This window comes from Branchiostoma floridae, unplaced genomic scaffold (assembly GCF_000003815.2).
Source record: "Branchiostoma floridae strain S238N-H82 unplaced genomic scaffold, Bfl_VNyyK Sc7u5tJ_1558, whole genome shotgun sequence".
NCBI lineage: Eukaryota > Metazoa > Chordata > Leptocardii > Amphioxiformes > Branchiostomatidae > Branchiostoma > Branchiostoma floridae.
Genome location: NW_023365757.1, coordinates 123,610 through 140,176, shown reverse-complemented (window position 1 = coordinate 140,176; position 16,567 = coordinate 123,610). Strand labels below are relative to the sequence as shown.

The 16,567-nt window shown below is 44.1% G+C and overlaps 2 protein-coding genes across 5 annotated transcripts in view; both read right to left on the bottom strand.

Moving 5' to 3' along the window:
- The window catches only part of LOC118408132 (poly [ADP-ribose] polymerase tankyrase-2-like), a 124,245-nt gene that overhangs the window by 7,879 nt on the left and 99,799 nt on the right, over nt 1-16,567 (bottom strand). For 3 of the 4 annotated variants that reach the window (XM_035808760.1, XM_035808765.1, XM_035808762.1), the window contains 2 exons: nt 685-862; nt 343-459 (listed from right to left, as the gene is read on the bottom strand). The exons of the other annotated variant lie outside the window; for it this stretch is intronic. In XM_035808760.1, coding sequence (XP_035664653.1) covers nt 343-459; nt 685-862 — 295 coding nt within the window. The remainder of the gene's footprint in view (nt 1-342; nt 460-684; nt 863-16,567) is intronic. 4 annotated transcript variants of the gene reach the window in all.
- Nucleotides 5,972-9,023, bottom strand: LOC118408135. Its single transcript, XM_035808767.1, has 5 exons — nt 8,247-9,023; nt 7,536-7,628; nt 6,726-6,863; nt 6,394-6,513; nt 5,972-6,198 (listed from the first exon to the last, which is right to left on the bottom strand). The coding sequence occupies exons 1-5, from the start codon at nt 8,551-8,553 to the stop codon at nt 5,996-5,998; spliced, it is 861 nt and encodes a 286-aa protein (XP_035664660.1). The 5' UTR covers nt 8,554-9,023; the 3' UTR covers nt 5,972-5,995.

Below are 16,567 nucleotides of genomic sequence, written 5' to 3'. Positions count from 1 at the left end.
TATATAACTCACACTCCAATACAAAATGAACTTCATTTTCAATATCTTTGGCGTTACAAAGTGTACAGATTCTATCACTCGGATAACATGAAATGAAGTATTAACGTTTAATAGCAGAGGAACCGCCAGTAGCAAAACCTTACTCTCGAAGGTTTGGCTCCGGCTGTTATTAGTCGTTTTTTATCGGGCTTTCTATTTTGCCATTTTTCTTGGAGTACGCCAGTCAAACGCACGTTAGGTTTTGACAGTACAAGATACAATACAAAAATGAAAGTTCGATACTAAAACGACTGAAAAAAAACAGCCGGAGTCTAACCTCTGCTTGGAGAGTAGCAAACCTACCTGTAGCCTGGTTTGCCACACTTAGGGTTGCAGCATCTCAACAGCTTGGTCTTCCTCGCCTCTTGTATCAGCTTAAAACCCTCGTCATTGTCAATGTTTCCGCCATATTTTCTCAAGCTAGTGGAAGATATAACTCATTTAAGTCAATAGGCAAGCCTCTACGTATACTACTGTCTACATTTCCGACGACTAATGGCTGAAAGATAGAAAAGATAGAAAGAAACACAAGCAGACCAATTGTTCCAGCTTCATTTCAATGTCAAGTTATATACTAGTAAATGTTTGTTTATATACATAAACAGTTGCTGATTCTATAGACTGTGTGAAGGATATGACACTTGCATATGGGCTACTGCATATTCGTCGACAAAATCAGGCCTTGCTCCGAGCTCAATCAGTCGCCGGACTGTGTCGACATTTTTGTAGTTGCATGCATACTGGAGTGGTGTAAACTGCCAGCCGTCCCGTACGTCTACTGTTGCACCATGCTGCACCAACAAGTCCACTATTTCTGTCGATCCTAAGTAGGATTTGCATTATGAAAAATGCATGTCAGGTAAATGCTGCCTTCCATGAAGGAGGGCCCCAATGGGGGGGTCCCGACAACGCTCTACGCTAAATTCGGGAGGCCGTCTACGTAGTACGCTAAATTCTGGACGCTTCATTACGCTCTACGCTAAATTACGAAGTTCCCAAACACATCATGGAAATCTTAATCGTTTTCTGCCTGACTTTTAGGCCAATGCTGGTGATTCTATGAGGCCTGGAGGTGACAATAGCATCGTCTTGAACGTTGCGAGTAGGGTGGTGATAACTACCTCGACGTTCAACATTCGGGGAGGGTCAGGAATACGGCCGTCCATGAAACAAGATGCTTGTCTACACTTAGATTCAAAGGATATAAGTTGGGGGGTTATGTACTCTCCAAGCAGAGGTTGGGCGCCCGTGTAATTTTGCCGACTTCCACTCATGATATCGGCGCGATTCAACCTCTGCTTGGAGAGTAGGGTTGTGGCTTATTGAGGAGATTGGTGAAAATAGGGGGAGGGAAGTGATTATCACACTCCGTTGATAACCAAAGGACCGCTACAAATTAACAGGGCTGAGCCGCCAATATGATCTGAACACTTTGACGCCATATATGCATAAGCAGCGGATCAAGACAAAGGGAGCGAAGATCCTTAGAGGAGGAATCTCTGGGAAATTAAGAAGTAAAAAGCTGTTTAAGCGGTGTTTAAACCTTAGCTATCTTCTAATACGTTCTATAATTATACTTAATGCAAAATGTCGAACATAAACTCTCAATCGCCGACAGCAGAATACGCGAAGAGGAGTTCTGGTATCTCAACACCAACACAAAATTTATGTCACCGTCGCAGGCATCAATCCCTGTTTTATACTGTCAACCCAAAACTTGGCTTCGGTCAACGCAGCTTATCGCGCAACTTATCGCGCAACTTATCGCGCAAGAAACTCTCCCAACATGTGGATACAAAAACAACCCACTGTCCCAATTCACTCATATCAATAAACAGCTTGTTTCAGTTGCATGCGCATAGGTACAAACTCACTTGTAAATAGAATCAAATGTATGTAACACATATATGTCAAGTAGTGAAGAAGATAAGTGAACTTAACTGATGTATGTTACCTGTTGACTTGAAACACGTGGGGCTAGAATGCGCCGGGCTATTCATCCTTCATGGCACGTGGGTTGCTACCTTGAACGTTCATTGTTCGGTTACTGACAAGCGACAGCAGTCCACGCTCAGTGTCCAAAATATCCAGGGAACGAGTTCTCACTGTAACAACGAAGGCACTTGCCGAGTTCGATTTTTGCTGAATTCACTTCCACGTGTGCAAAAAGCTCGATGCCTCATTTGACACAATTTTAAACATTTGAATATATACACATTGTTAACTGTACATCTTTCTTTGCGTCACATACGGTCACAAGTTTGTATGTTGAATGGACGTCTTGTGTTGGATTAATGGCATTTCTTTGTCGTCTGGCTAAAAGAAAAAGTAACCTTGTAGACGGCGATTAGCGGCCACCATTCGTCCAGATCTTGTCATCAGTGATGTAGATCTCCACGTGTGATTTTCAGATTCCTCTCCTCTAACGGTATCTCCCGCATCACTGTCACTCTCACTGTCGACTTCGTCTTCACTGTCTGAACGGACGTCTCCAGGGTCCGATAGCGCATCTGTTCCTTCCCGAGTTTCCATGTCGTCCTCCTGTGCAGGTGTATTATCCGGAGTTGATCGGGGCGGATCAGTTTCATCGTTGGGTGCATATATCACGGCGTCCGTCAAAGGCCGGGCGTTAGGCATCTTCTGTTGGTAGAGAGTCAGAGGCAGAGTCCCAGCCTTATGCATGGTGGTCTCTTGCCGTACTGTTCTTTGCCGAACAGCTTTGCCGAAGTCAGCAGCCCACTGCCTCATGACTTCAGTGTCGGGTGCTCTCATGTGTGTTGGTTTCCTGGAGCGCATTAGCGGGAGTCCAGACAGGTGGATCTTTGCCGCTTCAACTGGGTAATACGACTTTGAATGTGTGTGATAATATACACTCCAGAAGGCCATTCGTTTGAGACTTTCGTTCATCGTATTTCCAAAGTCTTGAACATACTCCAGCAGAGTGGCGGTTGGGTGTCTGAAGTGGTGGGTGGCATGTACGTTTTCAGTTGCCAGTGTGAGTAGAGACTTCATGTGTGGAACAAACGTGTTGTTTAATGCTATCAAGTTGTTATGGAACCTCTCCAGACCCTCTTCTAAAATTTCGACGCTTTCCTGAGTCTTGCTGGAAACTGTTCCCTCTCTACCATTTGTTGCGCCGTTCTTACCTCGTATGGCATTGACGTCATCTTTGCAGGTCTTCAAAAATGTGTTCAGTTCTTTCACGGCTTGTACGGCTTGGTTGGTCGATGGGTTTGGAGCGTTTTCTTGTGGACAATGCATACCGAAGGCCCTGTACAGCCTACCGACCTTCTCTGGGAACAGAGCTGCGGCGCCGACATCTGTAACCATACGAATACAGCCAGTTGCTGAATCTGCAACCAGAAGACATTGCATGTCTTTGCAAATGCCACGAGGCTGGTGGAATTCTGCAAACGGCAGTGTACCGTCCTGTAGACCAGGCTTGCCGTTGCCCGCCAGTGTTTGTATCTCACCGCTTTGCTTTACGACCTTTACCTGGTGGCTGGCGCTGTCTGTAAAGGCCACCAGTGTTTCCCCGACGCCGTACCAGGTGACACTGTGGGCTTCTGTGCAGGCATCCGTGTTGTTCAGCGCAATTGTATGCCATGTTTCGTCGTGCTTGTACACACCACCCATATCTCCACGGAACGTGGCGTAAATGTGGCCACCCATACCTGATGAAATTGACACGATGTTCCTACAAGAAGAAGGGCACGGAGTTATACTTTCCTTGTGGCCAAGCAAACCGACTCCATCTTTCTCGATCTGGATATGTAAAATAGTACGGCTTCTGTCTTCTCCAACCATCAGTGCGTCAGTACCTGAACAGCAAATGGCCCGTGGAGACATCTGACCGCCACCGATGATGTTCAGGTTTGTCTTTCTGTGCTGACAATCAGGCCCATATGTTGTCGAGACCTCAGCTAGGTGCTTCTTTAGGCGAACCTTTAACTGCGCCATGCTGCCATTTGAGCTTAGACCACGTTTTTCCAACTCTGCTATCACATCCGCCTTTTTCTTCAAGGAAGAGATGTTCAGGGACAACTTTCCTTCCACCGCAACAACACAGATTTGAGTGGCTTCGCACACATATGCTACACCATCCATATACGCCAGCGAATGAGCGTCTTTCAAATTGTCCTTTATGACCACTACATCTGCTGGATTATGTGTTCTTACTTTGATGAGGCGGTAATGTGTTGTTAATGGGTTGAAGTCCAGCGCCAAGTAGAACCCGAACGGACCGGGGGTTACTGCAACGATGTGGGGATACATCCCTGGTCTGTTGGTCTCAGGGTTTCTCAGTAGGTCCGGTACGATCGTGTATACCACCCACCCGGTGGTACGCAGCAGTTGGATAACCGCAGGCTGAGTGAGTCGGCTCACCGATTCCACGGACATGCGGTCTCGATTTCTGACATCATCCTCACGCAGTAATTTCCTTAGTTGGCTTTTTAGGACTGCGTCGCCTCTCTTCCGCAGCATATAGAGAACTGCTAGACAGACACGAACGCCTTGTACAATCAGGAACCAGTTGGCGAAGCCACCCTTCAACGACTTTCCCACATGTACTGCGTCGGGAATGTGGACAAGAAGTTGTAAGTAAGGGTCTACAGCGACGATTTCACTAAGTCCTTTCATGGCTTTCTTGTTTCCCTCTTCACAATCTGTGCTTAGAACCATGACAAGTATCTTCTGGCACTGTCGTTTCTCCTCAATGCACCTGGAACATGCCCTAGCTGCCGGGTAGATTGCGTCATGTCCACGTGTTTCACACTCTTCACACACAAAGCCGTTGGTGAGGCAAGCGTCACAGTGGCTTTCGCAGTCTGGGGCGTCCTCGACAACTAATTCTCTGACTTGTGCTGTTTGAAGACACCTGCGGCAGGTCTGGACTGTCCTCACCCTGTTGGTAAACATTTGCTGCATCACCTCCCCCGTCTTCCCTTTCTTCGCAAGGTAGTCTACGGCTACTGGCATGGAGAGGTTCCCGTCCAAGCTGTATAACAGCATTACGTGGGCCTCGGACACGATCTTTTCCTCTAGCACCTTGAGGTCAGGTTCCTGGTTTTCCCTCACGTACTCTAAGTCGACGGGAAAGGTCAGGCCTACGTTGGTCTTTGTGAGTGGGTCGAACTGGATTGCTGGTTTGAGGGATGTCCCGTCGCCTTGCATCACGACAGGGATTACTTTGACTGTGCTATTGTCGATCACGGGTATGACGTCTGTGGGATGATCACAAGCTAACGCATGGAATGCGAGAATCAAGTCATGGAGGATTCCACTTCTGGTGGTGTACCCCGCGTTCTTTTTGGCAACAGCATGGCTTGAGGGCCCACCAAGGTTCATTTTAGCGGACGTCGGGTCTTTTGTGCCACCACGACCTTGCCCGAGATGCATTGGCCCTCTCAAGAAGTTGAGTGTTCTTTCCCCACCGTGATATTTTATCGATCTACAAAACTCGACGACATCTTCATCCCACTCGAACTGCTGTTTGTTGAGCAGGTAGTCCAGATTGCCCGAGAGCCACTTAAAGAATATGCGGTCATCTGGTACAAGGCCTGCCTGACGGGCTTCGTGCAGTTTACGTGCCAACGGGTCTATCTCTTGAAGACACACTGGTATGTCTACAACACACTGTGTTGGGGATTCGTCTTCTTCTTGTTCCTCTGAACTACTCATATCAATATTAGACTCACTATCGCTTGTACTCATTCGCTGTCTGGCTTCACCTTCATTCCCTAAAATGGACTCACAGGAATGACACTCCATGGAAATGTCTTCATCAATATTGGGGAAGCTGTCGTCCAAATAACCAACACCACTATGGATAAAGAAGAAAAAAAGACAAGATTTCAGACAAATGTTTTATTCTATAATATTGGTTAAGGCAAGAAGACTGAATTGTACAGGAATAGTGATGTTGCATATATGTACATAGCTTTGTAATATGGTCTTACATGGTATCTAAGTCTGGAATGTTCGTATTGTCGAGGTCAGGGAACTCAGGAGAAGGCATCTCTGGACCAGCGGAGGAGGAGGAACTGGAGGATGCTGGTGCGTTCCGGAGCCAGGAGGCCATGGCATTCCTGCTGTCGCTGATCAGCTGCTTTCCCTTCTCCGAAGACCTCTGCCGCTCCCTGCACTTCTCATAGTGAACTGTATACAATAACATTGTTGACACTGGGTTAGGAAATTATAGTACGAGACTACGAGTATGGACGTCTTGTTCGTGTTATGACCAAATGTAAACCACAATGGTCCTAATAGGTTTTGTTCCAACACCCCTGTTATATCTATAGACCATGTATGTAGATACTTAAATATAGTAAGCTTAGAAAATGTTTGACTCACGCTTGAAAAACTTGACTCGTCCTTTCCAGGTACGATCTGTAGGGAGTTTGATGGGTTGGTGGCAGGATCCGCATTTCGCCAGCAGTTCGTTGTTGGCTGTGCTATTCATTTCAGCTAGCCCTGAAAAAACATGGGTGAAACATTTGTTTTCATAATTGCCAAACACCCCCCCCCCCTGCACACACACAAAACGCCTATAAACGTTAAAAATTTCACGCACCATTCACTACATTTACCTGTTGTCTTAAATCATCACTATTCAAGATGTAAACAGTATCAAGATGCTGTACACCGTTACGCGGTTGCCATAGATGAATAGATTGTCGACTTACCATCAGTTAACTTCTTAAACTCTTCCGCCTGTCTCTGGTTCCTGACGATGGGGCGGCCGTTTTTGATGGCATCAAGAAGACAGCCATCCTCCAAGGTGCTTACTTTCTTCTTTCGACCCCGTTTGTTGCTGGACAAGACTAGGTACAGAAGAGTAATATAGTTAAAGTACATCATAGAACAGTGTTAACTTCTTTCTTTTTCAGTCTGTTTCACACTCATTACGAAAGACTGTCAATTAAAAAGACAAAGACAAAAGCATAATTCATATAGACATGTGGCCTACGGTTTTAACGCGACCAGCGGGTTCGATATGCGATCGTCCTGTCAGTACGTCCCTGTTTTCAATGACTTCACTTTTACTAGTTTTAGAAGGCAACAGTCTATGGTTAAAGACCACAAGCCGTTGTTGTTTTCTTTTATTTCTGACAAAATTGTCGGGATTCTGGCTGTCAATTGTCCCTCTACTCTAGTCACCACGGGAAAGCAGTTTATCAGGACTGTGGGCGCCCGTCAGAGACCACCCGTTAAACATGGAACACAAACAAAAGCACGTGGAAGGCGTTCGCCACGCACACGCCACGCCCATTGATTACGTGACTCTATACAGCGAGATAAGATTCAATTTGGCTTTATTTTTAAGTTTTGAAGATATTAATGTAGCCCTTAACACTACACTTGAAGTGATGTAAAGTGTTTAGAACTAATACAGGTACTACGCTAGAAACCGAAGACCAAGGCGTTCACGTGCTGTGATTTATAGCCATCCATCAACAACATTTTATCTTGTAACGTTTAAAAAATGGGAATACCTTGTCTTCCTTGATGCTGCGAACAGTTGCCAACCTGCACCACAATACGACTGTTGTCGTTGGTGAGCAACACCTTCCTCTCCTTCACTGTCACTGAGGGAGAAACAAAATGGACAAAGTTCTGTAACTTTTGTTATGTACTACATAATGTAGTCTTATCTTATGACTCTTATGTATCGTACGCGCCATGAGAGCAATGTTCTGCAGAACAGTTGGTTTGAAGTAGTTCGGAAAATTTGATGATGTTTTTTTATGAAAATTCAAAAAGTTCATTCAAGACACGTGAAAAAAAATAGGGAAGACTCATTATTCTCCAAGCAGAGGTTGAGTTGCAAAGATTAGTGTGTAGTAGTGTAGTAGTCAGGATTTTTACCGGCTCGCTCCTCTCTCCTAACCTCTGCTTGGAAAATAAAGCCTCCTAGCCTAGCTGACGGGTCTTGAACTAATTAACTTATCATCTCCTTGAGGCAAAGCGATCGTAAGGGGAGGACATGGCGCCTGTCCTGTCTATGGTCGTCTATCATCTCCGATGTCACAACCCATGTGGTCAGCCATGCCACATATGGTCTTAGAGTGAAGAAAACATGACCATACCACACACACGCGCTCGCTCGCACACACGTCCTTACAGATCATTTGATACAGACTAGAAGCATATACAATAGGCCAAAAATAGTGTAAGCACATGGAAAGTTAAAAAGGATGACCTACCGGCAAGTTCACTTTTCGCATCCTTTAGAATGCCCATTTCCACATCGAACTGCTGCTGGGTGTGTATGGTGAACGTGGACTGAGACCGAACGTCATATCTGGCCAGGGTTACATCAAAACACTTCAGCCCAACTTTCCCCGCCACCTCCTTCAGGCCGAGGTATTGGTCCAAGATCTTCGGGATCTCACGCATGTCGTTTCCCAAAACTGACAGGGTGATGTTCGACCGGTACTGGGACAACACCGGCCCCGAGTTTCCCATCACCCGCACGATGATGGGGATGATGCGCTGCTCCGGGACCTCCATCTTGAGTGAGGATGTTCCCGCCAAGAAAAATCTAGTTAGACCCTATAGGGCCTCGTGGGTCATGTGATTTCAAATCTCCATCTGTGACAGGCCTGCGGTTGTCTGTGCAAGATGGTCAAGATGTTCCACGACGGCCAATGGTCATCTTAAACGTCATCGATGGTAAGACAATCTCGAGTCCAGGGCACCGTGGCATCATTCCCTTGTGTTGTACAACGCTCTGGGAACGAGTGGATTAGATTGTTCCATTGTGTAGAAGGGGAGGATAACAAAAAAAGACGGACGGGACCTCAGGGAAAGTGTTGGTTTTTTGGTCAGGTCCGATTACGCTACACGCACAATTCATCAATTACGTTCTACGGTAAATTCGGGGTAGATACAACGCTTTACGTAGAATTGAAATGGCTGATTCCGCTCTACGCAAAATGCACCGATTACGTTCTACGTTAAATTAGAGCGTCCGACAACGTTCTACGTAGAATTAAAACGGCCGATTACGCTCTACGCAAAAGGGCATTGGGGCCCCCTTTAGTATTGCAGGAGTCTGTCCCTTTGTCTCCCACCATGTTTCTAGAAACTTTTTATACACGTATATCACAAACCTTGAAATGCAGGGGAAGAAAAACAAGAGTGGATCAAACTTTTACACTGACTTGTTGTAATGTCCGTTGACATCGTATATGAAAGAGTTCTGTACCCTAGGCACTTTGTCCTGGCCGTGGAACTTATGATTGCTATGTGCTGAGAAAGTTACTAAGAAAACTTCTTACCTCCTGTGAAAATGGAGGTTTAGTTTTCAGACCATGTGATTGTTTGTCTTGGTCAGGGCTCAGGACTGTAGATGTGAAGATGTTGTGCCAAGGTGCTGTCAATCAAGCTTGGGATAGTGCCAAGATGGCAGTGTTTAGTATTGCAGGAGGGTGTCCCTTTGTCTCTTGCTATGTGCCTAGAGACTTTTTTATATATCACAAACCTTGACATGTCCAAGGGTCTGCATGGGGTCCATACAACGCTTTACACTAATGTGGATAGAACCCCTTCATAATATGCCAAAAGCAAGGAGTCGACTGCGCAAAGTTCGGCAGCCTTACCACGAATTCCAAAGATACGTCGGCCTTTCCCACAAAGAACGGGAAATAAAAAGGAACGGCCTATGCCTTATGGTAAAGAGCACACAGACCATCATGTCTGTTTCTTCTTTGATCTTAATTGTTTGCTCACTCCATTAAATATCCACAATTGCAAATCCCAACAACCAGGAAATCATATTGGCGTGGCCCTATCATCCGCGGCATAACCTGATGCAAACACACAAGCACCAGTTGAGCTGAGGTCGACCGTGACCGTCGCCATGGCAACCGGACAGAAGACGGAATTCCCAGCAACCTTGTAGTGGACAAAGCGATTAAAATTCCTGCTGGGATGACGATCGGCGGTGTGGAGTAGAGAGGACTCGCTCACCGGCCCAGAAAATCCTGTTGTAGGAAGATGCGGGAAGGAAGAGGCTCGGGGATTTGTTTGGCACAGTTTTACTACAGCCGAAAATAGAAAGGAGGGTGAGAAAGGAAAGGGAAAAGAAAACAAGATGCTTTTCTTTAGATGTGAACACAGGCATAGATGTTGGTAAAGCCGTGAAAATGTATCCATTCTCTCTCTGTCTCCCTCCCTTAGTCTAAGACTCTAACTAAAGTTTTTTTACTGTGGGGCACCACAGAAGATCTGGAAACCGGTTTTCTCGGCTGAAAATAGAAAGGAGGGTGAGAAAGCAAATGGAAAAGAAAACAAGATGCAGGTTTTTTTATGTGAACACAGGCAGAGATGTTGGTTAAGCCGTAAAAATGTATCTTTTCTCTCTCTCTTTATCCCTTTAGTCTAACTCTAAGTATTTGAACATTGAGGCATCACAGAAGATTTGGCAATCGGTTTTCTAAAGCCGTCTTGATTTTCTGTTATTTGTTAAGTGTTTATCTTGTGTTTATCACACCTGTACATGATATTAGCCTTGGCCTACATCTCTGTATCAGTTCAGCTCGTTCTTATTAGTTTCCTTGCTTCTCTGATTTGGAAAAAGATAGCGCTGAACTAGAAAGTCAGAATAAATATTTTAAATTACAAGGAGAAAGTCTATTCCTTGGTACACACAGTTTGTGTGATAATGGTTATGAAAAGTTTTCTTCCCAGCCCTTTTTTTTCATCCTTACCAAGAACCACAATAATGAATTGATATAGCCTTAGAGTAAGAAACAGATTATTTTTAGGGGTTTGCTCCCAATAGTTTCCGAGAAATGCTTTTCATTAAAGTCCTGGAACAAGGCATGTTCCCTTCGGGGCGATGCATCAAATGTGTCCACTGACTGTAAATTCATCTATATTTGCTGGGACACGGTTTCATGGTCACTGATTTTTGAAGTGTTTTAAGGTTGCAGTTGATACTGTTAAGAACTTAAGATATACAGTTGTAATGTCTTAAAAATGCATATTGGCACGGCGGAAATATTTTTGTTGATTTGCAATTACTGGGAAATTAAAACTGTTGCAAATATCTGAAGATTTACAGTAGATTAATTTTGTGATAAGCGTTTGTTCCATGTTACTCTGTGACAGTGGGTAACCTCTGAGGACAGAGTGTAATAAACAAGTACATACTTTGTCCTGGTAAGCTATCAGTAATATTAGGGCTTCATTTTCTTACCTGTTAGTCATTATTTGTCTGTCTGGGACTGTCAGTATCATCGGCATAATATATTTTATATCGTTGCAACTAATTTGGCAGAAACCATAAATACGTCAAGGTTACCTATGTTACCTACAGTCACTTGTTTAGAGCTGGTCCTGTCAAGACTGCCCTCCCCTACCCATAAAGATGGTAATGTAATGTTTGCTGTGATCCAGTTTAACTGAGGAACTGCACCATTAAACTATGTAGGTTACTCCTGTGGGGAGCGATGCATGGGAATGAATTCAGTCTCATCTCTCTAGCACTTGATATTCATTAGTCTCCAAGCAGATCTATTGGTGGCAAGGCATTACCCAAAGGGTCAACCAATATCCAATGGTCCATCAATGTAGTTGTGACTGTGGGTTCAACTTCAAGGCCACCAACTGACCAGTCCATCTAGGATATTGGAGATCTCTTTCTCACCTTAGTAATATGACGCAATGCCTGTTAGACATCTTCGTCAGTCAGAGCTTCTAACTTCAGTGCTACTTCTGGCTGCTGTATATAGCCGATGTAGGTGGTGCTTTCGCAACGCTAACACAGTCTCAAATGTACCCCAGTGATGAACTGGGATGAGGGGGGATACAAACTTAGCCATGTTTGGGATTGTGTTCTCACTGTAATCACCTACATATAGCAGTGAGAAGCAGAACTCCAGTCAGTAGGTCTGAGGAAAAAGTCCGATAGGCCTAAACATGAGCAGGTTGGCTTTAGTAGTTGTACAAAAGAAATCTCCTTTATCCAATGGTTAAACGTAATGGGTGTGGAATAGACCTCAAGTTGTTGTGTGGTTTGGGTGTGGAATAGTAACTACTCTCCCCCACTGCTGGAAACCATTAGTATCCCATAACCTCCTGGCATGTTCTAAGTGATGTTTTCAAGGTCAAGGGGTCATCACTTCTCCCCTGGGTCAAGTTTTCACCCCAAACAAGATGTTTCATTAAACCACCCTGAACAGAAAACCAATCAGCCTGGCCACAATGGGAAAGGAGACGTCCAAAAATAACAACAAACTGGAGATCTAGGGAGGGGGTGGGTGTTAGGTGGAAGAAAGGCTCATCAGGGCTCAAAATACCACCTGCATATGCAGGTAAAATTGGAGCTGTGCAGGTACTTTTGGTGTCTACCTGCACCTAACCTGCACTGGTCCATGTACTGGGTTTTATACATAAATGTCCCAGTATGATGTAGGTGTATGTGGATTGTTATTAGCTATATTGACTGTTACCACCTATGAAATATAAAAGAAAAAAATAGCAATGGTTCCTGAACAATTTTAGTAGGATCCATACTTTCTATATTCAGAGTGGTGCAGGTAGAATTTGTCTGGTGCAGGTAATTTTCAATGCCACCTGCACCAGTGCAGGTATGCAGAAAAGTATTTCGAGCCCTATGTGGGGAAGGAAGGTTCATTAAAGAGTCTTTAACCCTACCCTGCTTAGGGAGCTTTTTTTGGCAACAATTTGACATAACAACAAACCCAGATCAGGGGAGGGGGTGGGTGTTGTGTGGAAGGATGGTTCATTGAGTAGTATTAAAGTTTAAACCCTCCCCTGCCGAGGGAGCCTCTTGGCAGCAATTTTAGATTAGTTACAGGTTTGGACCTGGGGAATGGCCAAGTGAGTAGAGTGTATGCCTTGCATTTGGTCCTGAGTTTGATGCTGGGTATGAGTCATACCAAAGACTTGAAAACGTTTTTTTCAGGTTAGCACTCAGTATTTTTGTTTAAATTGAGACTTGGGACAAAGCACGACGCTTTTCGGTTATAACTAGTAGTCTAATACAGCTTCGTTATGGCTCGCATGTTTTAGCCAAACACACGGGTCACATGTACTCTTCTGGATAAGTGTGTTGGGCTCTTTTACGTGCAGAGGTTTGTCACTGAGGCTCATACCTGAAGCTCCCTCATACACCAGCTTTACGTCACCATCCGAAATTACAAATGCAGTACAAAATGACATGTCGGCGCTGGGACCAATTGCCTATACATTGCTAGAATTGAACTTTGGCCCACTGATTTGCCTTGATCTGACTTTCAACTTAAGTACTCTTTGTTAAGACAAGGTCAGTGTTGTCACACCATACTCTCAACCTGGATGGCTTAAGGAACTTCCTCGACCAAAGGTCTACCCTGTGTTCTCCAGGTAATTTTAAGAAAATGTCCCGATTCCTCTTACCACCTGCAACACTTTTAGAAAATGACCCCCCCATTTCAGTTTTGGAATGGTCCAACCCTGTGGTTGATGTTCTCAATGTTATGGATCATGCCATGTTGGTGTAGGGGTGGGCAGGTTATCCTTGCGATCTTAGAAATGTCCAATTCTCTTACCACTAGCCTGGGTACCATCCTATTTCTACCGGGGTAGCAAGTGTAAGGAGCCCCGGTAGAATATGGATGGTACCCAGGCTACTTACCACTGCAACAAATTTGGAAACGACCCCCATTTCTGTTTGTAATGGTCCAACCTATGGTTAACAGTGGACCATACCATGATGTTATAGGGGTGAGCAGGCTGTCCTTATGAGTATAGCAAGTGGAGTGTACTTGTAGTCGTTGTGTTTCCAAGCTGTATTGATTGGGAATGTTTCCCATGGTCTAACCAGACTCCGCACAATAGACGCGCATGCCTGCCCCCACTAGTGCCATACACTCGCGGGGATTCTCCGTGCACAGAAGGCAATACCATTCTTTCTAGCGCCCGTCGAGTGTCGGCAAGTCCGGTCAGACTTTCCGTGGACGACACTCGAGGGAGAAAGGGCCTACGTAAATTGTGGAAGTCCCACGGGTATCGGGTGGAGCGGCGTTTCCACACGTGACGCTCTTCACGCTAACCAAGCCTCGTTGAAGTTCTTCGCTTTCTGTTGAATATTCTACAAGACTTGAATTACAAGTTTGCTCTTCTTTGGCTTTATACTTATAAGTTATATTGAATTATAGTTTCCTAATAAAGCACTCCATAGAAGAACAGTATACTAGAGTAGATTTTTTCATGTACTTTATCGATATAGGTGAAGATACACCTGAATCAAATTTAGAAGAAGATTGAAGAGTTTGTATTACTATTAGTATTACGAGTAAAAACTCATGTTTTTCATGAAGGTTGAAACAATTTACAATTTCATGTCAAATATTTTCATATCACTTTGATATGATAATAGATGACTGAAATACCTTTGACATTTTGCATTTTGATTGATGAACTCTGCTTAATATATTGTCAGACGTCAAACAGTTAGGACTATTATGTAGAATACACCTGTCTGATTCAATATACATGTTCATCTGTTATTGTGAACACCTGGATGGATCCTGATTTATTTGCTGGCTAGCTCTATGCGAAAACATTTTTAGAATTGCTTATGTTAGACTTTTGGAAGACTTTTGAAGACTTTGAAATTTGCAAACATACCTCTTGGTAGATATAATACATATACAATATACTTGCTGTTTCTGGCTAGCTCTATCAATCATTCGAAGGCATCATAGTCTACATGTAGCTCTATATGAATCATTTTTAGAAATGCTTACTGGAATTTTAGACTTAAGCAATTCTTTTGGAATTTGCAAGTCTCCTGCTTGTTACTGTTACATGTAGTTGTACGCCTCTTATGTCCAAAGGTATACAAAATATGACGTTCTGTCTTCCCTGACTCATTGTGGACTGACTACCCCTAAGTGTTTTCAGTGAATGCTTATGTTAGACTTTTGGAAGACTTTTGAGATTTGCAAACATGTTTGTTGTAGTAACTTGTACACCTTTTTTTTCTAATGGTATGTACAGATTGTGACAACCTATCCTCCCCTATTCCTAACCCATTGTGGACTATCCCTAAGTGATTTCAGTCTCCCACTATGTTGAGCCCTTTGTTAAGGCTGGATGTCGGTAATTATCTTAAACAATTACCTGGCCTGGTTTTGACGTCGCCCATTGTGTTGACCTGACGTAGAAGGGTGACCGTTAGGTGTACATATCCGCCTGTCTGGTCAAGTCAAGGTCAACTGTTGTTCTTCAACCTTTAACTTTAAGGAGGATTTGGGTTATAACTGACTTAGGATCTTACAGGTTCTGAAGTGTGTTCAAATCTCTTGAGTTGTCCCCAATGTTGTGAGGATACTTCCTCACTCTACTCAGGTGAACATGAGTACCTAGCCTCTGTCAGGAATGTTCTTTCTGATGGTATGTAAAGCTGGAAGTCTGCTGTTATCTTTAACAATTACCTGGCCTGGTTTTGACGAAGCCCATTGTGTTGACCTGACGGAGAGAGGTGACGGTTAGGTGTACATATCCGCCTGTCTGGTCAAGTCAAGGTCAACTGTTGTTCTTTTAGCCTTTAGAGGTCAAGGTGCAGGCCGTAACCTGCATTTTGTTGGGATGGGGGAAGGAGTGGGGACCAGTACAAACCGGTAAAAACCAGACCTGAAAAAATCAGTAGACCGGATGTAGGACCGATTTGAAAATGAACAGATTATATTATACCGCCAGGTGTTCATGTGTTTTAGGGCTTACCAGTCCAACAAACTAACAAGAGTTAAGTATAGGAGAGTTGATAGTTATTCTTTACCAAGCTTCTACAGTCAAACTTGGTCTAAAATAGCGCCAGTTAGTGTTGTTAATGTGACTCTAATAGGATTTAAAAATAAAAACTCCACGAAACAGAATCCTTTGTAGTAAAAAAAAAAACTAAAATGAACCATTATTTTGAGTATTGCCCATTCACAATTTTCAATGTCAGATAATTCAAATTCAGGTACCGGTACAGTCCAGGTCCAGAGGATCAGGTCCAGACCTGAACCTGGACCTGATTCTCTGGACCTGGACTGTACTGGTACCTAGATTTTCTTTTGCCTGATAACCTTTTTACTCTTTTGAGGGTTGCACTAATTTAAAAAATCGGTCAGAAGCAAACATTGATAAACTTCTGGGTGTTAGATAAACACTGTAGGTCACATGCAGCGTTCCCGCCAGGTTCTTGAAAGTATGCGTCCAAATATTCGGGAGGGGCGTAATGAGCGCCGTAGGCGCGAGACGAGCGCCGCAGGCGCTCGCATTCTAGGGGGGTCCGGGGGCATGCTCCCCCGGGAAAATTTGGATTTTCAAACCCTCTAGAACACAATTTCCTGCAATTTGAGAGGATAATCATGCGCTTGAGATTGGATGTCGGTTGCCTCTTTTACTGCCATTTTCAGTTATCGACGACCAACCTCTTCATCAAAATACGTATATATATATATTTAAAAGTGGAATCAGCCTTCCGTGATCTGGCCCGGGTATTATTTGTCCAGACATGTCTATA